The following is a 23766-nucleotide window of genomic DNA, read 5'->3' as shown; positions in this document are numbered from 1 at the left end:
GGAACGTGTTTTTCAGAAACGGGGACCTCCCGAGGAACACTGCAATTTGCAGACACTAGAAGGAAAAAGTTCAGTAGCTGACTTTCTTTCTCCTGGAGTCCCTGGCAACTTGATTTGTAAACTGCCCCCTAAATATGGAATCCGTGTTAATTTGGCAGGGACTCTACCGCTCTAGCGGGAAGCCATGCATTGAATTAACAATTTCTAAAGGGGCCAGCCGGAGGCGCCGATGGAAGAATGGTGGGCGGGGACAACCCAGAGGCGGCTGGAGGCCCACCCCTTTCCCAGAGTACACTGCGGAAGCCGACTGCCTGAACCGGCTTCTCGCCATCTCCCGCTGGGCTCGGGAGAGGGTAGGACCATGGACGGGCTCCGGGCTAACGCTGGGCTGCCGAGGCGCGGGCGGTTGAGGCGCCGGCGCCAGCCACAGCCACATAGCGGGTCGGTCCTGGCCCTGCCCCTGAGGCCCAGGAAGATCCGAAGGCAGCTGAGGAGAAGTGTCGCGTCCCGGATGGCCGCGCTGAGGGCCCAGGCGCTGCCGAGCGAGGACTCGGAGGACTCGAGGGTGGAGTCGATGGTCGACGATCGCAGGGACCCGCTGGCTGGAGGGGCGGCGGCCCTCTCGGAGGTGACCCGGCGGGAGCCGTACGGCCACCTCGGGCCCGCGGAGCTGTTAGAGGCCTCGCCCGCGTCCCGATCCCTGCAGACTCCCCGCGCCCTGGTGGAGGCGCAGACCCCATCGGCGCGCTTGGTGGAGGCGCAGACCCCGCCGGCGCGCCTGGTGGAGGCATCCGCCCTGCCGGCACGCCTGGTGCAGGCCTCGGGTCCCCCGCCGCGCTTGGTAGAGACCTCGGCCGTGCTGTGCTCTGCCCAGCACTTGGCGGCCGCCCCGCCGTCCGTGGCTCCAGCGACGCTGTCGGGGCCGCAGGGGGAAAGCACGGGCGGGGAGCTGCCCTGGGACTCCCCGCTGCAGCGCGTCTTGGCTGAGCTGAACCGCATCCCGAGCAGCCGGCGGCGGGCGGCGCGCCTCTTCGAGTGGCTCATCGCGCCCATGCCGCCCGACCATTTCTACCGGCGCCTATGGGAGCGCGAGGCTGTGCTGGTGCGGCGACAGGACCACACCTACTACCAGGGTCTTTTCTCTACCGCCGACCTGGACTCAATGCTGCGCAACGAGGAGGTGCAGTTTGGGCAGCACCTGGACGCCGCGCGCTACATCAGTGGGCGGCGCGAGACCCTGAACCCACCCGGCCGCGCCCTGCCCGCCGCCGCGTGGTCCCTGTACAGGGCCGGCTGCTCCCTGCGCCTCCTCTGTCCGCAGGCTTTCTCCACCACCGTGTGGCAGTTTTTGGCTGTGCTCCAGGAGCAGTTTGGAAGCATGGCAGGCTCCAACGTTTACCTCACGCCCCCCAACTCGCAGGGCTTTGCCCCCCACTACGACGATATCGAGGCTTTTGTGCTGCAGTTGGAAGGTAGGAAACTCTGGCGGGTCTACCGACCGCGGGATCCCACCGAGGAACTAGCCCTGACATCCAGCCCCAACTTCAGTCAGGACGACCTAGGAGAGCCGGTGCTGCAGACGGTGCTGGAACCTGGAGATTTGCTCTATTTTCCCCGAGGCTTCATTCACCAAGCCGAATGCCAGGATGGAGTGCACTCTCTGCACCTGACCTTGTCCACATACCAGCGCAATACCTGGGGCGACTTCCTGGAGGCTGTACTGCCTCTGGCAGTGCAGGCTGCAATGGAGGAAAATGTGGAGTTTCGTAGGGGACTGCCCCGAGACTTTATGGATTACATGGGGGCCCAGCATTCGGAGTCTAAGGATCCGCGAAGAACTGCTTTCATGGAGAAAGTGCGGGTCTTGGTTGCCCGCTTGGGACACTTTGCCCCTGTCGATGCTGTGGCTGACCAGAGAGCCAAAGACTTCATCCACGATTCTCTGCCCCCTGTGTTGACTGAGAGGGAGAGGGCACTAAGCGTTTATGGGCTCCCAATTCGCTGGGAGGCTGGGGAACCTGTAAACGTGGGGGCCCAGTTGACAACAGAAACAGAAGTGCACATGCTTCAGGATGGTATAGCTCGGCTGGTGGGTGAGGGAGGCCATTTGTTTCTCTATTATACAGTGGAAAACTCCCGAGTTTATCATCTGGAAGAGCCCAAGTGCTTGGAGATATACCCCCAGCAAGCTGATGCCATGGAACTCCTGCTCCGCTCCTACCCAGAGTTTGTGAGGGTAGCGGACTTGCCGTGCGACAGTGTGGAGGACCAGCTTTCCTTGGCGACCATGTTATATGACAAGGGGCTGCTGCTCACCAAGATGCCTCTAACCTGAACTAGTTACTCCTTGACTGCCAGAAACAAGACAGTAGTGATTCTCTCCTACCACCACCACTTTTCTGGGGGGGAAAATTCGTTCTTACCTTAATAACCATCACTGTGCTTACATTTACCTTTATGACTGCTTCAATGTCACAGAACTCAGACGGACTTCTAGGAAACACCACCTCATCTAGGCACAAAAGTAAAAGCAGGAGTTGGAGGTGGAAGAAGGAGCTTGTTCTGAAGTACCCTTGATTCCTGATCGTTTGAAAGTACCAACTTCATCATCACCCTGAGGCTTCCGTGTACTGTGTGGCATTTGCTGTGTTACTCTACTTGAGACATTAGAAGTTTTTATTTGGAATTTGCATCCTTCATTTGAGTTCTCTTTCATCAGTTTGGGGGGAGGGTTGGGGTCAGTATCCTGTTTGTTACTGTGAGTCTGTTTGAAAGTTAGAAAAGTTATTAAAATGCCAGAGAATGTTTTCCTTTTTCTAGGGCTAGATTATTATGTGGCATGGTCTGAAGAAACATGGGAGGAGGGAGGTCGATAGGGAAAATCAACAGCTGAGGTGAAAGGTAACTTGGGACGGTTGTAGGATTGGGGCCAATTCTGCAACTTTGGGGGTAATTTATTCATTTTAATCATGTTACTCGAACCCCAAACAGCACAATCCTATTAGAAAAGTTTTGAGTATATTATGTTTTTAAAAGTGTATTAGGGTTTTGCTCAGTGCTTGCTTGCATCAGTGGCTGGCACTGCTCCCAAAGAGACAGAATGTCACCTAGTTGTGCTGTCATAGGCCTCAGTCAGCCAACTTGTAGCAAGCTGGCCATGAGGGAAGGCTGGTGTTCAAGTTACTTTCCACTCTCATTTTTTTCTGGCAGTTGGAAGAAACTTCCCCAAATCTGGCAAGTGAATATTCTCATGGTTGGTGGAAAAGAGCCTGGTGTACCGGAGAGAGCACTGGACTTGGAAGCAGAAGACCTGGGTTTGGGGTGGTGGCTGGTGGGCAGCTGGCTGAATGACCTGAGGCTGCTGCTGCGCCCGGGCACACTGATTTTGTAAGTATGTTTTGGTACAGCTTGATGTCTACACCTCATCATTTAGGTTGTATCTGGAACTTTTAAGATCCTTTCACCGTAACTGATAGGTTGAGTTATATAAAGCTGAGAACTTTATGAAATCGTTTTTTTTTTAAAGTTGCAAAAGCATAGATGTACGTATAATCTCACTTTCCAGCGGTAATATTACTATTCAAGGTTAAGCTTCAAGGATTTTTCTGAGTGCTTAACCAGACGTACACACGGCAGTTTTTTGTTTTGTTTTTCTAAGGCGTCCTTTTTTTGACCTAACTTTCAAATTGGTTCGATAGAATTACATCATTCTTTTTTTAAGGGGCAGATAGCAAATCAGAGCCTGGGGGAGGGGGACAAGGAAAAGATAACAGAAGGACTGAGAGGATGGTGGCCTAGAAGAAAAGAAAGTGTCCTTTCCTGGCTCTCATCCTACAGGGCTCACAACTAAGTCCCCAAACATCCAGTCACGAAAAAGCCTTGTTAAAGGAGTCAAGGCATAGGATTCACCCCTAGAAAACTTACCCTGAAAAGCTTCTTGGAGAAAAGTATGGAATTTCAGTGGTTTTTGCCTCTGTTTGGGTTGCATGTAAACACGTTTTGCTTCCTCCTTCACTTTTCCTATGACTGTCTCAATCTTGAATATTTTCTGTATCAACAGTTCCTTTTGGCTTAGTGTTTGAATCTGAATCAGAACAAATGTTGAAAAAAAAACTATACTAGGCTGTAAATCATCAAAAAGCGTTAATAAAGTAGGATTGCATCATGCTTATTAGTATTAGGTGGTACGTAAATGCCTGAGAACATTGTTCTCTGGTGATATTGGTTGGATATTTTTCACATGTTATTGAAAAATTTACTTTAGCTTTTTGGGCATGATGAAAGGAATCTGCTAAGAAATGCTTGCTTGATGTGAAATTGGTTTTGTGAATTATATGAAGAATCTTTTGCCTTTTGTTTTTTTTTTTTTTTTGCGGTACGTGGATCTCTCACCGCCGTGGCCCCTCCCGCTGCAGAGCAACAGGCTCCGGATGCGCAGGCTCAGCGGCCATGGCTCACGGGCGTAGCCGCTCCGCGGCGTGTGGGACCCCCCCCCCCGGACCGGGGCACGAACCCGTGTCCCCTGCATCGGCAGGCGGACCCCCAACTACTGCGCCACCAGGGAAGCCCTCTTTTGCCTTTTTAAAGTCCTTTTCCCTCGATTTTTCATCTCCTCTAACAGCTTTGAAAAATTAGAACCACCTGTTCGGTTAGAGTTCCTTTGGTGAAAGAGCCCAGATTAGGAATTAAGGAAAGTTTAGAAGGAAAAAGAAAATCTAGGGACTTCCCTGGTGGCGCAGTGGTTAAGAATCCACCTGCCAATGCAGAGGACATGGGTTTGAGCCCTGGTCCGGGAAGATCCCACATGCCACGGAGCAACTAAACCTGTGTGCCACAACTACTGAGCCTGTGCTCTAGAGCCCGCGAGCCACAACTACTGAAGCCCGTGTGCCTAGAGCCCGTGCTCCTCAACAAGAGAAGCCACCGCAGTGAGAAGCCCGTGCGCCGCAACGAAGAGTAGCCCCCACTTGCAGCAACTAGAGAAAGCCTTGTGCAGCAACGAAGAACTAACACAGCCAAAAAAAAATAATTAAAAAAAAAATCTAGGGGGCCTATTCCAGTCCCTCATTCCTTCTTTATGCCTATCTGCAAAAAAGAAAGAACTTGGGTTTAGAGGATGGTGGGGAAAAAAAGGGAAGGAAAGGAAACAATATTTCAGAAACAGCTGATTTTGAGGGCTACTTGATAGGACTAAGGGGATTTTTGCTTTGTTTTACTTTTTACTAGGAGGATTTTATAATCCTATCTTGCACGGATGTATTTTGTATCTTCAAGTGAGATATTGTATCTGGGGCTGTAGAAAGTATTTCTGTGTTGGGGAAGAGGGTATGTACATGCTTAGGGGGAAAAAGGGGCCTGAGGAACCCTTGTGAGCCCTGAATTTTTTTTTGAAAACATAGCTTGTACTTATCTACCCTGTTCTTGATCTTCTGAAGCATTTCTTGGTTTCCTTCATTTTCTAAGTTGAGTATCTTCATTGCATGGTGAATTTCTCTGAAAGGTAAGAAGGACTTCTTAGGCTGTTCTTCCTATCCTTAAAGCATGGAGGTGGAAAATACAGAACTTGGAATCAGACAAGAATCCTAAGTTCCAATCCTAACTGCAGTTTTGCTGACCTTTATTTGCAAAAATTGTATGATGCTTAGCTTGTAGGGGTGTTCTGTAGTTTTTGAGATGATATACTTGAAGGTACTAGTAGATATTATTTATTGAACACCTTTATGACAGGTACTAACATGTTATCTCATTAATCATCACCACAGACCCATAAGGCAGACTGCCGTCTGCGTTTGATACATGAAAAAAATGGGCTCAGAATTTAAGTAACTTACCCAAACTCACAGAGCTAGCACATGTCTGAGCTGGGGTTCAAATCCTGGTCTTTTTGACGCTAAAGCCTATCGTCACTAAGTAGGCACTTGATAAATGTTAGTTGAATAAAAAAACCCACCTGGGATGATGAACAAGTACGTAAACTACATGAGCTTGACTTTTAATCTAATTCAGGCCAGTTTTTCTGTTACCCACTTGCTAAGTAGATGAATGGCCCAGGTGAGCCTGTGCTTCTTACAGCCATTAAGCAGCCTGGAAAGGCAGGCACATACTCTGTTAACAAGGTTGGGAGAGTTGGCAGTACAAGAGGTCACGGCAGGAACCAGAGGGTTAGTGCTTACTTTAGAACAGCATCATGGTTCTCTAGGAGCAGCACGTCTAGGAAGGTGTCCCTGACTCGGTCTCCTTGAAGTTTGAGGGCTAGGATGCTACGGCAAGCCTCTAGTCGTACACCTGGTGATTCTTCATAGTGGATAGCCCAGAGCAGGAGGTCTGTCAGTTGGGGATTCACGTGGCCAATTTGTCCCAAAGCTGCAGAGATTAGAGGGCAGCATGTTCCACTGTCACTTAAGATTGAGTTTGTTATATCCTAGCATCCAGAAATGCCCTTATTAATAAATAATAATAAGGTATAGGCAGCCACTTGCTAAATTAAATATTGCAAATACTAAACTAAGTATTTTGTCTTTACCTTCCCTTTTAGATGACAATTACCATTAGAATTTTAGGAATGGGTTAGAATAGGACATTATCCCCAGAGAATTCCCAGAAGGGGGGTATTCCATGCCATCCTTGTCCATTAGGATGCGAGAATATACTAATGTACCTATTTATCTAGGAATGAGATATGGGATAGATAACTCAGAAGACCAACCTAGTCAAGGCAGGGTAATGGGGAAAGAAGGCACAATTACTTCGCAGCTTAACCCAGGGCTGATTCTTAAAGGGACCTGTCAGAGAGAAACAATGCCAAAAATCCCTAAAAAGAAACTCTAGGAAATTTGAGGGCAGGATTTTAGGTTTGTAGCAGTCTTGAATCTGGTCTGACTTACAGAGTCCTATGGTTGAAACCTCTAGAGAAAGCAAGTATATCCAACAGTGGATACCTACTTGGAACTCATACCTAATTCTTTTGGCAGGGATTGTCCTGTCAGCCCTTTGCCTTAACGCGTTTGACATAGACCTAGACGCCTTAACTAAAAATTAAAAAGAACAAGAAAAGAATCTTTAATTTCTCAGGCAAGGAACTTCTGAGAAGCTGTGATTATCCCCTCCCTTACACTCTACTCTCTTCCTAAAGAGATTCTGGGGATCATCTATACTAAAATACGGGAAGGTTGAGGAGCTGGGGCCACTCCTGTAATACCTCGAATGGCAAAGGCCTTGATTTTCCAGCAGGGATCTCTCTGTATGAGATTCAGAAGGCATTCAAGGACCTGGGATGGATAAAAGGCAGTGCTGAGTAGAGAGAATCAGAGCAAGAATGAACCAGAGACAGGGACCCCTCTTGTCTAAATGTGCTTTAACTGGAAAAGTGGCCTTCTATCAAATCTAGTGAAAAAATGAGCTGGAGCCAGAGGTACTGGCTTAGGCGCGGAGTGCTCTTATCTCCTCTCTGTAGATTGATTTTCCCAGCTCACAGATCTATGGCCATATAGGCTTCTTTTGAATACCTCCATCAGGTTTTCCACTAATAACTAGGGATTATAACTCGATTCACTGGAGTCGATCCCTAAGCCTATCAGCACCCATGTAATGAGAAGCTAGTTAACTGAGGTGAGAACAGGATTCAGGGGTGTGCTCTAAAGTGACGTCTAGGCTGGCTTGGAGCTAAGTGTGGTCCAAACTGTTGGTGTGGCCTATATATCTCCTCACCTTCCTGGTTCTGATCTCTCATTCTGTGTCCCCACAGAATGGTGAGTATGCTATGTACGAATGAAGCACAGGGTAATGCCCTCTTGGGTTAATCAGGTAAGATGGGTCCATGTCTCCTTGACTCACCATATTATCATGGATCTGCAGGGCACCAGCAGCCAAACAAGCTGCCTGCCGAACTGCCGTGAAGTCATCAGAGAAGCAGTTCAGAAAGCTCGGGAGAAGCTTGGCAGTCATGAGCTTGAGCCCACGAATCAGGGAGAGGGCTTCCACACGCTCCTGGAAGTTTCCTTGGCCCAGCTTGACTCTGTAAGGCACAGGTGCTTTTATTTTCCCTCCTTAAACTTTTGGTCCCTCTCCCTACGCCCACCCCCAGTGCCCTCAGGATAAAATCCAACTTCTGTAGGCTCTCCATTATCCATTCCCACCCTTTCCTACTTAGCCTTTAAGTTTCACCAGATAGACCTCAACTGTTTTATTTACTTGAATCCCTATTACCTAGAGTATGCTAGGTGCTAAACTATGTTGAATGACTGAATAAAGGAAACTTTAAACATGGATCTCTTGCTACAGTCAAGTTCTCTTCCCCACTGCCCTCACATGTGCCATGTTCATTTCTGTATTTGGCTCCCAGTGTGGAAGGTCTTACCTTCTCTCTGCCTACGTAGTCTTACCCATCCTTCATGAAACTTGACTTTGCTAGGCATTTGTGTATCTTGCCTGTATAATCAGAATCATGGCATACATTTGAACTCTCAAACATCTAAAACAGTGCCTAACACCTAGTGGGCATTCAATTAATGATTCTTCCCTTAGCTACATTGTTAGTGTCTGTAGGGGCTGTTAATGTTTTACTTTATTTAAAAAAAAAAAATCCTGCAATGGGATCTATACAATGCAGAGCAGACAGAGCAGCTTAACAAATGCTGGCTGGCTGGAGCCCACGCTCCCTGTACACGTTAAGAATAAAAAAGCTTCTTTCTCCATGTTGACAAGGTCTTACCTGATTGTGTCATGCACCTCTTTCCCAAGGCTCATTTGCCCCAGAGCTTGGGCAGCTGCTTGTCTCACTTTCTTATTCCAGTCACTCAACATCAGCTGGATCAACTTACGTTTCATATCCTACACATAGGTGTAATAATTAGCTACCATTTATTACCAAGTCAATTTTGTACTTGACACTGTGCTAATAAGTATTTTTACCCATCACGTAATCCTCCCAAACAATCCCATAAGGCAGATATGACCGTTTATAGGTGACAGAATGGAGGCTTAGATTTCTTGCCCAAGGTTAACCTGTTGAGTGCTGGAGCCAGGACTCAGACCCAGGCCTGTTTTTGAAGCTTATGCTTTATTTATTCATAAATTTTATTTATTTATTTATGGCTGCGCTGGGTCTTCGTAGCTGCATGCGGGCTTCAGTAGTTGTGGCTCATGGGCTCTAGAGTGCAGGCTCAGTAGTTGTGGTGCACAGGCTTATTTGCTCTGCAGCATGTGCGATATTCCCAGACCAGGACTCGAACCCATGTCCCCTGCATTGGCAGGTGGATTCTTACCCACTGCGCCACCAGGGAAGCCCAAAGCTCATGCTTTAAACTACTGTATTATATCGGGGCCAGCATAATCTGTACTTGAGACTCTTAAAATTTGAAAGTGATACATTAGTAGGATGACCAACTCATTCCAATTTGCCTGGGACTTTTCCTGGGTTTAGTACTGAAAGTCCTATGTACTGGACGAGCTAGGACAGTTGGCCACCCTATGTGTTAGTACGTCTCTCAAAGGGAAAGGGACGAAGATTACTAGTTGGTGATTATGTAATGTGCCCAAAGCTATTCTCCCTGCCTGAAACATCTCGCTTTTCCACCCCTATCTGATACCTGATGTTTTCCTGTTCTTTTAGGATTGAACTCAAAAAGCATCTCCTCAGTGAACTCCTCTGCCTTCTGTAAGCAATAGGAAATCTCCATAATACTTTACAGCTACTTCTGTTATCTTTGCATCCCCAGTGGTAGCATGCTGCCCAGCATGTAGGATGTGGTCAGAAACTGCTTGCTTACTGAATGAGTGGAAGGACTGATGGACACATTGCTTAACCCCAGCAGTCTGATGTGAAGTTCTCATCTTTACCCCGTCCCCTGCTTGCTCTGCATGGCTTTTTACTTTCAGTTGGCCATCCTGAGTAACAAGTGCTGAGGAGGTGAATGTGCAAATTAATCAGATGTTGTTAAACTGGTGTTGTTAAATTCAGGTTCTGATTGAATTGACCAGAGGTGAGATTTTTCACTTCCAGCAAACTCCCGGGTGATACCTATGCTGCTGGTCCAAGACTTTAGCAGCAGGGTACTACTATGGCAGTCGAGGCAGAATTAACCCAGACTAGAATTATACTGATTACACTGAATGGCCAGGTTTTGTGCTTCCCACATCAAAATGTGAGGGTCAAGATGGAGGGTGCTCTCTTGTGGGAATGGCAGTGTTCTGGGCCATTTTGGAGTTACTTAGTGTTATAAGGAAAAGATAGTGGCACATAGGAAGAAGGGAAAAATCCCATCTGGACAGCTGAAGTTGATTTTAAAATAATGGCAAGAAGGAGGTCAGGTGAAAGCCTAAATGATGGTCAGGGTTTCCCGTGCCTGGAAGTCTTTCTTTCAGTTCTGTCCCAAGTCTTGCTCAGCTGACCCACACTCCTTCCTTCACAGAACGTTAACTGATAGGTTCAGCCCACACTAATCTCTCTCTGAAAAGTTTTGAGTACATTACATTTATCACTTGTTCTTGAATCATTTGTGTATGTTAGTCTTGTTACTCTAATGTCAGGTTTTTGAAAGTAGGGACAGTATTGACTGATAGTTATAAAAGTACCTTGATGTGGAGGCAATGTCAAATTACTATAAAAGTTTCTAAACTTTTCTCTTTTTTTTTTCTTGCTTACTTCATTGTAGGTAGGTTACAAACAGTTTGTGGACTGCCACCAGGCTGAGAAGCAGTGTCTTAAGTAATAGAACGATATGCTGGCATTTGAAGAGAATTCTGGGTTAGGAGTAAGAGGTAGCAGTATGGGAACAGAGATCTGTTTGGCAAGAATGGGATACTAGATAGCAGCAAAAAGTGGAAGAGCTCCCTAGCTCAGTTTTGCTTAGACTTTCTGTCCTGGAAACACAGGAAGAGAAGGCTTACCACACTGACATTTCCACCAATCTGGGAGAGAGCTCTGCAGGCTATAGTCCGGTCTTTCCATTGATGGCTATTCAGCTCCACGGCAAGCATGGTATGTATCAGGGTCTGAGGAAATGGAAGACGTGTATGGATATCCGTGATCACTTTTAGAGATGCTGGGACCTTGAAGAAGTTATATCCTAACCTGGCATCCAGCATAGTTAATGTCACAAACACATGAGATGCCCGTTGCTAGCAAAGGAGAGTGGGTTTATAATGGGGCACTCTTCCATCCAAGCCAACTGATTTCTGGGGAACAAATCAGGGAACAATATACAGATTTAGTAATCTGAACAGAAAATTCCTGGGACATTCTCTTCTTAATTTAACTATCTTTCCCCCTAAAATGATTTGTATATGCCTCAATCTGTGAGTTTCACATTTCTACTGGAAGTAAACAGAATTGTAGGTCTGTGTAGTTTTCAGTGGTAAACTTCTAGCAGAAGCAAATTCTGCATATCACAACTTTTCTTGCCTACACAGTTAGAAACCATCTGCAGCCTACTTTTCTCACCTTTCTCAGCTAGCTGTTGTCACTCTTCCTTGTATACACGCCGGTTCACCCACACTTAGTCCGGTTTTACCTGTGCTTGAGATTATCCCTACCCAACCACCTGCATTTTCAGTTCCTTACATGCACCGACCTCAAAGACCCAATTGTTCCCCCCAAACTCGGTTTCTTCCTCTGACCCTGTAATGGACACATACTGTCTTCGCACTTAGATGGCTCAGGAGCATGCAAGACTGTTGCTCAGTGTCCTCATTCTTCTTGTTAAACAGCTGATGGAGGATCCTCGTAATCACGGGGTAAGTGGCAGCACCTTCCAGAGCCAGGCACTGAGCTGCAGCCCAGCTGTCCACGCTATTACCTGCCACAGTGGGGTGAAAAAGGAGTCCAGAATGGCGATCTCTTCTCCCCACAGAGAGAGCAGCCTTTGGGTTGGTACACAAGGCTGCTACCTGCCTGATCTCTCACTTCCCTCTGCCCCCTGTCTCGAAATTCAATCCCTTATTTAAATCACATTTAAATGGATTGTATCAAGGTTCTAAATATAGACTGAAAATCTTAACCTGAAAAGTCAAATCCTAATATGTTTTTGTTAGGTAACAGCAGGAAGGCACTTCCAGCCTGGGTGAGAGACACAGTTGTCCCTCTCACTAGAGATTGGGAAGTCTGTAGTGGAGGCTTTTTTAAGACAGATGAATTAAATTGTTGAGTATCTCCGTGCCAAAGGCCAAACTGGTCAGCCAGTTGTCCTCCACCCCTGCCGCCACGCAAGGAGCAGGTACATCTTTCAGACAGCATTTGGGCACCTTGGGCCTATCATCTGACAGAACCTTTTTGCTTGTGTTACTCCAGCAATGCTTGTGGACAATGCCTGTAATTTAATGTGCAAAAATGGAAGCAAGATGTGTTCAAGTGGTGATTTAAAAAAATTTTAGAACGTATTCTTTAATATTACATTATCTTTTCGATTGAAAATCTGGTTTATGAAAGGGGACATGGTTTTTGTTCAAACGCACCTATGAAACGTTTAGCCCAGGTACCACTAGGTGGCAGTGTACCTATTTTGTAAAGTACCTGGGAAGAACAAATCTCTGAGTATCTAATGGAATCCCAGGCCCAATACAGTAGACATCATAGAGCATGATGGTGGAGACGAAAGGATTAGGAAAAGCTGATGGTGAGCTGTCCTCTCTTTACCCCATATTTCCAGGTCAGAAGTAACAAGGAGTTACTCACCCTTCAAAAGGGCAGTCTGCATGATTTCCCGGGCAAGAAGATTATGTGACTGTATGGCATATTGGCATACTGCTGCTGCCATCCGCACATTGGCGTTCTTGTCACAAAGAGCAGCCTTTAGGGGGGCCTGTAGAACCTCTGGCAAGTCCTGGATAGATGGAGCTTTGACGGTTTCCTTGTCTGTGATCAAAAGAAAGCCAGTAAGAGGGTGCTAGCTAGCCCCTTTGCTCTTCTCTGAAACAGAGCTTTTTCCTGTAGTCACGTGGTGGCCAACCTCAGTCTCAGTCGCAGGTGCTTACTGCTTCTTAATATAATTAGAGTTTAGCAGAGCCCCTACAATGGGCAGGATTTTAAGGCTGACTTTTGTGCTGGGTATTCCTGTTCCCAATCCTTTATCATCTGGCCTCTACAGAGCTGTATTCAAGCCAAAGGAGAATGTTTCCAGCTAGGCTATGGTGACCATCACCATTAGTTTTAGTGATGAAAATCAACCTATTTATATGTTTTTGTATTTTTAATAATAATAGCAAATATATTTAGGTAGTGCTTTGCTGCTTATATAGTGTTTCATATTCATTATCTCATTCAGTCTTCTAACCCTCATTGAAGTAGGCAAGGCAGGTATGACTGCAGAGCTCACCTGAAATATGTGTATTGCAGGAGTCCTTTCAGGTTTAACTACACAGCCTCACAAGACTATCATAGGCCACGCATGGCACTAATCTTTGGAAGGAAATAGGATGGAAGCATAGTTTGCCAACAGGACATTATCAGGCATTCCTTTTGGTAAGAGTTCTTGAGGTGGTTTGTCTAGCATTCCATGGAGCCTTCGGGGGACAGGAGCATGGAATCGATCCCCAGGTATGTGTCTTATGTTCCACCGCAGTTATTATCTCTTTTATAGAACAACTCCATAGATATAATTCCAAGGTCCTCAAAGGGCATGCTTTGACAAGTTACAGCATTCATGGGAGCCCAAAGGATGGTGCCTCCTTCAGGTGTGTGTATTTCACTTTACAGTTCTTCCCAGTCCAGATGTAATTATCAGTCAGTGTTCATTTTTATCATAAGCAATGTTGCCTACAAAGATAGTTCCTATCCTTATCAGGTTATCGGGACAACAGGCAGGCATTTAACTAAAGCTCATTTCTCAAGTAAGAGGGGAAAGTGTTTTGTTAACCTTTTGTCCACAACTAGTTTCATTTTATAGATAAGGAATTTGAAGTTCAGAGAGGTTAACCGACTTCCCAAGATGTGGCAGAGCTAGTTCTATAGCTAAGGTTTTAGAATTTCTGATCTGTCCTTTTTGCTACTACTGTGGGTCACTGTGCCATCTGTTAAGAATGGGCTAGGTGGAAATATGTGCATTTCAGGGGAACAGATAGAAGTCAATTATTTCAAGAAATAACGAGTAAGATAATTTTCTTTGGAAAGTTGTGGGGAGGAAATAAGACAAATCAAAATTTAGACACCCAGGGTCTTCCCTGGTGGCGCACTGGTTGAGCGTCCGCCTGCCGATGCAGGGGACACGGGTTCGGGACACGGGTTCGTGCCCCGGTCCGGGAAGATCCCACATGCCGCAGAGCGGCTGGGCCCGTGAGCCATGGCTGCTGAGCCTGCGCAGCCACAGCAGTGAGAGGCCTGCGTACCGCAAAAAAGAAAAAAAAAAAGAATCTAGACACCCAGGAAGGGGATCCCATGAAAGGGAATGACAAAGGTATTCTCTAATGTATGTGGAAGATTTGGGGATAAGATGATATCTCTTGCCACCTACTGAAGGTTTTCTCTATGTGCCAGGCACTAACACACATCATCCCATTTAATACCCAAGGAAATAAGCATTTAAAATAAAGAATGTGTACATGTGGAAGCATATTAGCAGGGACATCAAACCAAGTCTGGGTGGTGGGGCAGGGAAGACTCCTCAGAGGAAGTGATACCTTAGCTGAAAATTGAAGGGCATGTATAGAAGTTAATCAGGTAAAGAGGGAGAGGTAGAGTTTCCCAGCAGAGGGAGCAGCAAGTTTGAAAACCTGGAGTTAAAATGCCCATATCTGGAACTCAGAAGACAGGAAATAAGTGAAATGAAACTTTAAAAACCTGACAACTTTGTAGAGATAAAATTAGTTCCCACCTCTAAGAAGTTCCTTGTTTGGTAGAGATGGCAGAAAAGTAAACAGACAATTATGACAGAATGATAAATGCTAGGGCAGAATAATATCAGGATGCTACCGGACTTCCCTGGTGGCACAGTGGTTAAGAATCTGCCTGCCAGTGCAGGGGACACAGGTTCAATCCCTTGTCCGGGAAGATCCCACATGCCGTGGAGCAACTAAGCCCCTGTGCCACGACTACTGAGCCCACACGCTGCAACTACTGAAGCCCATGCACCTAGAGCCCATGCTCCACAAGAGAAGCCACCGCAACGAGAAGCCTGCGCACCGCAGCAAAGAGTAGCCCCCGCTTGCTGCATCTAGAGAAAGACCTCGTGCAGCAATGAAGACCCAGCGCAGCCAAAAATAAAAAATAAATAAATTTTTTTTTTAAAAAGGATGCTACCATCAGCAGAGAAGGAAGAAGTATCAGCCCAGGCTTCTCACAAAAGGTGGTATCTGAGAGGGCACTTGGAGGTTAGTAAGAGTTGGTTTTATGTCCTTTCAGCAGCATTTTATAGTTTCTGTCATCTGGGTCCTGTGTCTTGTTAAGCCAGCTCCTTGGTAGATTACAGTTCTGGCTCTTGTAGATGGGAAATTTTCCTTTTTAACTGCTTATTGCTAGCAAAGAAAAAACTATTGACATTTCTTTTTCAAAAGATTACAGACCATTGGGGAAAATGGCCAAGTCCTTAATTCATTTTACAAGGCTAGTAAAAACTAAAACTTGATAGAGATAGTATAAATAAACACAAAACTACCGATTTCACTTACAAATGTAGTAAAACATTCTAAAATATTAACAAATCAAACCCAGTGGAGTAGTAAAAGAAAGATCCATTAGAAAATGGCTGGTAAAATTCAACACTCATTTTTGTAATAAATAGAAAAGCTCACATGTATGTTGGCATATGTTTGTAAAAGCATAGGAAAAATGGCAGAATGCCAAACTAAACATTGGTTACCCTGGGGAATGGCATGGGGGTGGGATTGGGACTGGGAAGTGAGTTGGGGGAAGGTAATCACCTCTTTTTTTAAAAATTTTTTTGTCTGCACTGGGTCTTTGCTGCGTGCGGGCTTTCTCTAGTTGTGGTGAGCGGGGGCTACTCTTTGTTGCAGTGCGCGGGCTTCTCATTGCGGTGGCTTCTCTTGTTGTGGAGCAGGGGCTCTAGGCGTACGGGCTCCAGTAGTTGCGTGGGCTCAGTAATTGTGGCTTGCGGACTCTAGAGCGCAGGCTCAGTATTTGTGGTGCAGGGGCTTAGTTCCTCTGTGGCATGTGGGATCTTCCTGGACCAGGGATCTAACCCGTGTCTCCTGCACTGGCAGGCAGGTTCTTAACCACTGAGCCACCAGGGAAGTCCCACCTCTTTTTATACTCCTCTGTGTTGACTGATAATGACACTTTATATTTCTTTCGTAATAAAAAAAATGTTTAGGAAGCAGAATCTGTAGAATTTATTGGTCAATTGGTTGTGGGAAGAAGAAAGATTTTATCCAGGATGACTCCCAGGGTCCTAGCTCAGAAACTGCATGGATTGTGGGGATGCCAATTGCGATGTGGAACGTGGGGAGGGGTCTATGGAGAGGGTGATGAGTTCAGTATGGGATGGGACATGTTGAGTTTGAGATGTGCTGTCAAAAGAAGCGCTAAAATGGAGTCGGGAGAAAAGCGTGTGCATTCACACACACATACACATACTTTTTGGGTATTATGAATGGGAGCTCTCAAGGTAGAACAATGTGAACTTACTTGTAAGCTACTGAGCATCAAAGGGTGATGAAATTCGTGCAAAAAGCACTAGACTAGAAGTCAGGAATTTTAAATTCATCTCTATTGCTGATAAGTTGTGTATATTCGGGCCAGTCTCTGGGTCTTGGTTTCCATTTTGTGAAATGATCTCAGATAAGCTTCAGGGTCTCTGCCAGTTCAAAATTTCTATGGCTCTGCGAATTGCTTATATTCTCAAGCAGTCCAGTTCTGGCTCTCACCTGAGTCCCCCTGGCTGATGGCAATACGGGGCCGTTCTAAAGCAGCTGTGGCACAAGTGATGATGGCTTGGATGCGGATGTCATCATGGATGTCCACCAAGCTCTGCAGCAGGCTCTCTATTGTCTTATGGTGCCACTCGATGACTGTACCATGAGGAGGAAAATTAGAAGAGAACCACCTGGTTAGGGCTAGATATTGTGCTGCAGGCAGGTGACAAGAAGTCCCCTTCCCCTAGGACAATTCAAGCAGAACAGCTCAGAAGAATAAAGGGCTCCAGAGATGGAGTCCTGTCCTGAGGGAAGTTATTTCTCTTATGATCCAAGTACCCTCTTAGGTAGTTCCCAAACAAAGCTCCTAATCCCATCCTATATTCTTTTTTTTTTTTGACTTAAATAACTCTTTATTGTTATCACCTGGTAAATAGTTGGTACAATAAAACATAGCGGTTAAGGGGACTTTGTCATCAGACATATCTGGTTTGGAATCGCAATTACTAGCTATGTGACCTTGGACAAGTTACTTAACCTCACTGGGCTTGAGATTTCTCATTTGTAAGATGAGAATAATGCTGGAACCCATTGTATTGAGTTACGTTGAGTGTTAAATGAGTTAACTGGACAAAGTGTTTAGCAAAATGCCTGCAAGATAATAAAGGGCTCACATGTTACGGTTGTGGTTATCATTAGGTTTCCTTGACTTCTAGGGCTCTTCCATCTGGCTTTCAAGGGCTTCTTCCTTTTATTGCTAACTGCTCTCTTTATAGCTTTGGAGCTTTTATTTCAGTGCTCCCACCACCTGTAGGTGCTCCCCACTGGTAGCTTTTACTCAGAATCTTTTTTTCAACTCTTTTTTTGTTTACCTGGACCAGTTTATGTGATGGATCACCTCTCTTTTTCCTGCACTAACTAAACTAGTTTTTCATGTTCTGAAAGCCAGCAGCCCTTGAGTCCTCAAATCTTGCAGCTTTCAACACTCCTTGCTGGGCCCTTCCTCTGTCCCAGGCACTCAGCGTTCTATTCCCATATCGCTGAAGGCAAAGTAAATATACGATAATCCCAAATTTACAAATGAATTTTGGAAAAGGTTTGTATATACCATAGCCAACTGAAGTTTCTTTTGATCACTGCATTTCCATTGTTTGGACAGCACATTTCACCCTTTCTTTCACGCATCACTTATTGAGTGTAAAGTTTCAGAGGTCAGTAAAGATAGGGTCTCTGCCTGTGAAGAGTTCTCAGCATAGTGAGTTTCCACAAATTACTGATGTAAAACCTGCCCATGCAAAAAGTATCTAGATAAATGCAACTGTCATTGTGTGAAAAGCTCTTTTCTAGTCTAACCTTGATGAGGCAACCAGAGTTTTATGTCTCACAAGAGAGGGATGGATTTTCAAAGATTGAGAAACACTAGTCCAAGGTGAGAACCTCCTCCTTCACAAATAACATGCTGATATGTCAGGACCCCCGCCCGCCCCACCCCCTTCACTCACTGAGAGCCCAGGCCATCTTCCATTCCTGTAGCATCCTCCGCAGGACCACCAGTTCCCAAGTCACGTTCTCCTTCAGTGACTCTGCCTGCTTCTTCAGTCTCCTGGTCTTCATGGGCATGTCCTCCTCACCCACCTGCACCAGCAGATCCTTGGCCGGTATGGGCAGAGCTGTCCAGCGCATGGCCCCTTTCACAGGCCTGCAAGCTGTGCGGGGCAGCAGTATGAGGTATTCTGCCCACTGCCCTAAGCGTGTGTTCCCAGCCAGCATCACATTCCTATTCCTGGCACTAAGGCAAAACAAAACTATCAAGAGCCAACTTTCCTGTGATTATGTAGGAAACTGAGTACAAGTCCCATAGGGAGTTATGACAAGTCCTGACTACAAACATGATAAAGCCATGATGATGGGGCAGAGAAATTTGGGGAAGAAAAGTTGAGATACATATAAGCCTTTTTATAAGTTTAATAAATCTTTAGGAATATAAATATGTTTATATGTAACAACATTTGCTCATAAAATTCAATATTTGATATATTGCCATTTAAAGTAGAATGTAATTGGCCATTAATTCCTAATTTATTAAGTTTTCTTTTTGATGTTTTTAATTTGGGAGGAGGAATGGTGCTATAAGCTGCTAAGTGTTTACGAGTGCCTTGCTATAGGAATGATTAGTGTCTCCGTTTTAATGAGGCAGCTGAAGCCCTGGGAGGTGACTTGCTAAGACCCAACCCAAGGCTTTGCTACATGCTTTCTTCACTGCTTTATAATCATAGCCCTCAACAAAGGAGGAGGCTGTGTGAGTTTGGTGGAAGCTGCCCACATCTGCCATCATTAGCACCTCCTCTGCTCTAGTGGCTATTGCCTCTAGAGCCAGGCAGCACTAGAGACAGAGGTTTGGGGCTGGTGGGAAAAAGAATGGTTCACTACTGCTGCTAGTTTCTGCACACCAGTGAGCCCATCTGAACGGTGACATTGCAAAAAAAAGAGTCATGGGGAATGGAAACGTAGTCTCTGGAGGATGGGCACTTTTTTTTTTTGCGGTACACGGGCCTCTCACTGTTGTGGCCTCTCCCGTTGCAGAGCACAGGCTCCGGACGTGCAGGCTCAGCGGCCATGGCTCACGGGCCCAGCCGCTTCGCGGCATGTGGGATCTTCCCGGACCGGGGCACGAACCTGTGTCCCCTGCATCGGCAGGCGGACTCTCAACCACTGCGCCACCAGGGAAGCCCGAGCATGGGCACTTTTTGTTTCATAAGTTTATTTCTTGGTTAACTCCTTTCCCTCTACCTAACCTAACTTACAGAATGAAGGATGATGTACTCATGAAACAGAAATTTGAAACACAGGTTGATTCTAGGGCCTGAAGCAGGTATGGGCCTGAGAATGGAGTGGGAGGGTAGAGCCAGCCCAAGGAAAAAGGGCAGAGTGCTAGATCAGGGGTTTGATGTACTTCCTTTGGAAGCATTAAGGTGGGATCTGTCTTATTAGGAATTACCGGCCCTAAACCACTTGGTTACAACTAAGTTCCGTCTCATTTCAGCTGTATGGGCCACAAAGGCTTTTCCTGTTACAATTACTATTTTATAATTTTTTTTTTTTTGTATACGGGGGCCTCTCACTGTTGTGGCCTCTCCCCTCGCGGAGCACAGGCTCCGGATGCGCAGGCCCAGCGGCCATGGCTCACGGGCCCAGCCACTCCGCGGCACGTGGGATCCTCCCGGACCAGGGCACGAACCCGCGTCCCCTGCATCGGCAGGCGGACTCCCAACCACTGCACCACCAGGGAAGCCCCAACTATTTTATAATTTTATGAGATGATTTTTAGTTAGTAGGAAGGGACTCCCCTAGATGCTGGTGGTGTCCCAGCCTATGAAACAGGGGCCTTAAAGAACTAACCCTACATCCACCTTTACCCCCATTATCAGCTTCGTGCTTACATGGTTCAGGAACTGGCTGGGAAGTCCACCTTTCTGGGGTTTCAGGGAAGACCTTAGATAGCTGCTTGTTGTATCGATGGAGGTTTTCCAGGAAAATCTGGTCTCTCTTTGCACCAATCTGGTGGATGATCTGGACTTTATCTGTGAACAGATAAATAATGAGTCCCTAGAACCCGCCTCCTTCCTCTCTTCCTGGGTTTTTGGTCACCAGGATCAACCGAGTTTCCTTTTGCCCTACTCTAAAGCCTCTAGGACTCATGACTACCATGCTCTGAGGGCATCCCTTGAAGGTGACTGTTGCTTGGAAGTATGACCTGGTGGCCTCATAAAAGCCTGGAAGCCAAGTCAGAACCTAACTTACAGGCATTGTCCCCTATGAAAAGCTAGATACTAATGAAGGGTTACCTAATTCATCTCTTATCAATCATAAATACCTTTGTCTGAATAATTTTGTTAAACATTTTAAGAAGACTTTCAGTTGAAAGCAGTTTCGGAACAAGATGGGGGTAGGGAAGAATAAACAGCTTGGAACGTGCAGTCCTAGATTGTGTACCCTGGAAGCCCAGGCATCTAAAGGATAGCAGGACGGAAGGGGAAGGTAGTGGACATTCATGGGTATTGGGCAAGAAGCACTATATTTCTTGTCTACTTAAAGTGCATTTTTGTTAATATTGTTTTACAAATAAGGTATGTAAGGCTCGGACAGCTTATATAATTTGCTGAAGGTTAGTAGGAAGGGGCTAAGCCAGGATTTAAGCTCAGATCTCTAGAGCCTGTGGTTGTTTTTTCCAACATAGCACCTCATTGGGGGAATTATCTCAGTGAGAGAAGGGAGAACAGAGAAGAGGTAGGTTGTTCCCAAAGCTGAATCTTGCTTACTTTGCAATCCTACCTCCACTACCTCTTTAGTAAACATAAAGGGATAGAGAGAGGGGAAAGAGGAAGAAGAGTTTCCTTCCTATCAGATACCTGCCCCCGTCCCCGGCCTCCACCCCACAAACCCAAAAAAAACCTCACGTGCTAGTAACCAGGAGGTGTCAACATGAACACTTGGTTCATCCAGGGCCTCTCATCCACACCCATGACTGTTTTATCCCCCAGCTACCTTCCACCTCCCTGCTCCATGTCCCCCTAGGCCCCCACTACAGGGCCCCAGTTCCATTACCAAAGTAAATCTCCTGTTCAAAGGTGTTGTCTGTGGAGTAAGCAAACTTTCCAGCTCGGGGATTCACCTGTCGGAAGTGGCTCTGCCTTGGGGGCTGGCAGACGCTCCCCTTTCCATCGATGTCCTCAGCAGTCTTACTAATGCCAGGCATGCTTTCAACTGTCTGCACTTGCGGCAAGTAATTGGGCAATCTTGGAATGAGTGACATGGGGAGAAAAGGGGGGACAGGTAGCTTTAAAACTGGTGCCCTTAGAGGGTGCATGGACTTGGGGAAGGGAACCTGCCTCCTACATTACCTCACTCTACCTATTATGTGTGTGGTTATTTAGTGGACAGACTGTAAGCTCTTTAAAGGATAGGTCCGTGTCAGTTTCATATACATTGTATTCCCAGCACTTTGCAGAGTGCCTGGAAAGTGGTGGCAATGCAATTTATATTTGTCCAATAGATGAATAAATAAATGTTTCCACTTTAGTTCACTTTTAGGAATCAGGGATGTTATAGCTCCAGTCTTCCTTCCAGTTATAAATGAAAAGGAAGCAATGTGAGAAAGGTGCAGTAATCCTCTTTTCTAAGCTTGTTTAGTTCTCCATCCTGCTGCCAGTCAGTTTTCGAGTCAGTTGACACACTGGCTCCTTATTCAGACTGAGGCAGGACCAAACTTCATGAGGTCTCTGCCTTCCTCACTCCCACCATGGATTCGTTTCTAGGAGCACCTGGATAGTACCTGGAACAGCAGAATGGCTCAGTCTGCTGGGAAAGGCTGAAAACGCATTCCTTTAAAGGCAGTGGTTCTCAGCTGGGAGCAGCTTTGTCCCTCAAAGGGACATGTGTCAGTGTCTGGAGACATCTGTGGTTGTCACACCTGGAGAGTGCTACTGGCATGCAGTAGGCTGCTGCTAAACATCCTGCAGTGCACAGGACCAGCCCCACAACAAAGAATTATCCAACCTCAGGAGTGCTGAGGTTGCGAAACCTTACTTTGTGGAAATCTTAGCAGGTTGGTGGTGGAGAACACAAGAGGTTAATGTGAGAGTGTGTTCTGAAATAAGGAGTGTGAGGCCACCCAGGAGTCCTTGAAGGGGAGCCAGGGATTCTCAAAGGTGCGCCCGAGGCACCAGCCAGTCTACCTGTAATAGACAGGAAGCAGCAGCTCTGGCTTCTTTTCCTCCTGGGTGGGCAGAAGGACACTTCGATCCTCAAATTCTGCCGTCTCTTCTTCCTCCAGCTGTTTCAAGAGCTCCAGGTCGCTGGAGGAAGTGAGTTCATCCCGGATGTGGCTCCAGTCGTATTGCTGGTGCAAGAAGCTCTGCCACTTACTGGGGGACACCCCAGGCCTCAGAGGACACTTGTTCTGGATCCATCGGGCAGTGCGCTTGTTAAGCTTTTCCAGCACGACAGCCTGCCATGCTCTGGCCTCCTTCTCAGAAGGGGTAAGCCAGGTTTCCCTCTCCTCCAGGTTCACATCTGGAGAAAGTGACAGATCCAGCACGTCTAGCTCCCTGCTTGGATGAAGATTGAGAGGACCAGATGCTTCCTGGACTGCGCTTGCTGGCTTTGATTTCTTCAGCTTCTTAAGATTGGCAGAGCTTTCCGTCTTCATAGCCTGGGAGGTAACCCTTGTCGAGGGACCTGAAAAATCCAGGAACTTGAAGCTGACGGGCTTCTCAGCTCGGGGCTTCCTGACTTGGGGAGGCTGGATGATGCCGTCTGCATCGTAGAGATGGTCAAAGCTGTTTTGGCTGTAAGGAATGCTGGCCAGCCCTCGTTGCTGCACCACCTCCCGAGAAAAGGTGAGGTTTGCAGCTGCCAGTTTCAAATATTGGTTCTTGAGGTTTGCACAGTGCTGCGGGCTGGAGTGGAAGACTGGAGGCACACTGGAAACGGAGGCGCACTCCTCCTTGTTTCTTGGTTTTAAGTAGGAGAAAATCATGCCCCATCCCAGCCGTGGGGGGAGTGACTGACGGAAATGCTGGGAGAGAAAGGTCTTTCCCTTCTCGGTCTTAGTCATTGTTTCCCAGCAAATGCTTCCTTCCACACTGCCTGGTCCAGAGGAGGACCTGGAGGCATGACCAGGCACCTGTTAAGGGGATGGGAAGAACTGGTGAGAGCTCTAGGTCAGTAGAAATTGGTAGCCCATAGCAGTCAGTAAGAAAAGAACTTGGAGAACAGGTAGGGGAGGGGGGAAGCCATGGGAATTAGAAAGACAAAAGAAAGAAATGCTGCAACATTTGAAATGGTCCTTGTTCAGACCTTTGCTTCCAGTTCTCACATTTGTCCCAAAGCTCAGACCCTCATCTCCTTATGAGGGATTACTGCTTTTCAGCAGTATCCCAGGTTTCCAGTTTTTCCCCAAAAGTT

The 23766-nt window shown here is 46.6% G+C and overlaps 2 protein-coding genes across 3 annotated transcripts in view; one reads left to right on the top strand and one right to left on the bottom strand.

Annotated features, from left to right (window-relative positions):
- The window catches only part of HEATR4 (HEAT repeat containing 4), a 36709-nt gene extending 13230 nt beyond the window's left edge, over nt 1-23479 (bottom strand). The window contains exons 1-15 of the mRNA XM_024737869.1: nt 22536-23479; nt 21406-21596; nt 20241-20381; nt 18303-18506; nt 16813-16956; nt 12671-12850; nt 11635-11795; nt 10888-10992; nt 8711-8829; nt 7834-8014; nt 7199-7268; nt 6174-6363; nt 5415-5493; nt 3925-4084; nt 2454-2512 (exon numbers count right to left, since the gene is read on the bottom strand). Of these exons, the coding sequence (XP_024593637.1) occupies nt 2454-2512; nt 3925-4084; nt 5415-5493; nt 6174-6363; nt 7199-7268; nt 7834-8014; nt 8711-8829; nt 10888-10992; nt 11635-11795; nt 12671-12850; nt 16813-16956; nt 18303-18506; nt 20241-20381; nt 21406-21596; nt 22536-23416 (2865 nt within the window). The 5' untranslated portion in view covers nt 23417-23479. The remainder of the gene's footprint in view (nt 1-2453; nt 2513-3924; nt 4085-5414; nt 5494-6173; nt 6364-7198; nt 7269-7833; nt 8015-8710; nt 8830-10887; nt 10993-11634; nt 11796-12670; nt 12851-16812; nt 16957-18302; nt 18507-20240; nt 20382-21405; nt 21597-22535) is intronic.
- On the top strand, nt 296-22762 carry RIOX1 (ribosomal oxygenase 1). Of its 2 annotated transcripts, XM_024737871.1 has the most exons (3): nt 324-2737; nt 3211-3387; nt 7855-7973. In XM_024737871.1, the coding sequence occupies exon 1, from the start codon at nt 362-364 to the stop codon at nt 2333-2335; it is 1974 nt and encodes a 657-aa protein (XP_024593639.1). In that variant the 5' UTR covers nt 324-361; the 3' UTR covers nt 2336-2737; nt 3211-3387; nt 7855-7973. The 2 variants fall into 2 exon arrangements, with proteins under 2 accessions (XP_024593638.1, XP_024593639.1); XM_024737870.1 differs by lacking the exon at nt 7855-7973 and adding an exon at nt 22634-22762 and having other exon boundaries at nt 296-3387.
- Nucleotides 23480-23766: the final 287 nt, after the last annotated feature.

The sequence above is a fragment of the Neophocaena asiaeorientalis genome, unplaced genomic scaffold (assembly GCF_003031525.2).
Source record: "Neophocaena asiaeorientalis asiaeorientalis breed wild unplaced genomic scaffold, Neophocaena_asiaeorientalis_V1.1 scaffold49, whole genome shotgun sequence".
NCBI classification, from domain to species: Eukaryota; Metazoa; Chordata; class Mammalia; order Artiodactyla; family Phocoenidae; genus Neophocaena; species Neophocaena asiaeorientalis.
This window is presented reverse-complemented; position numbering and strand designations above follow the sequence as displayed.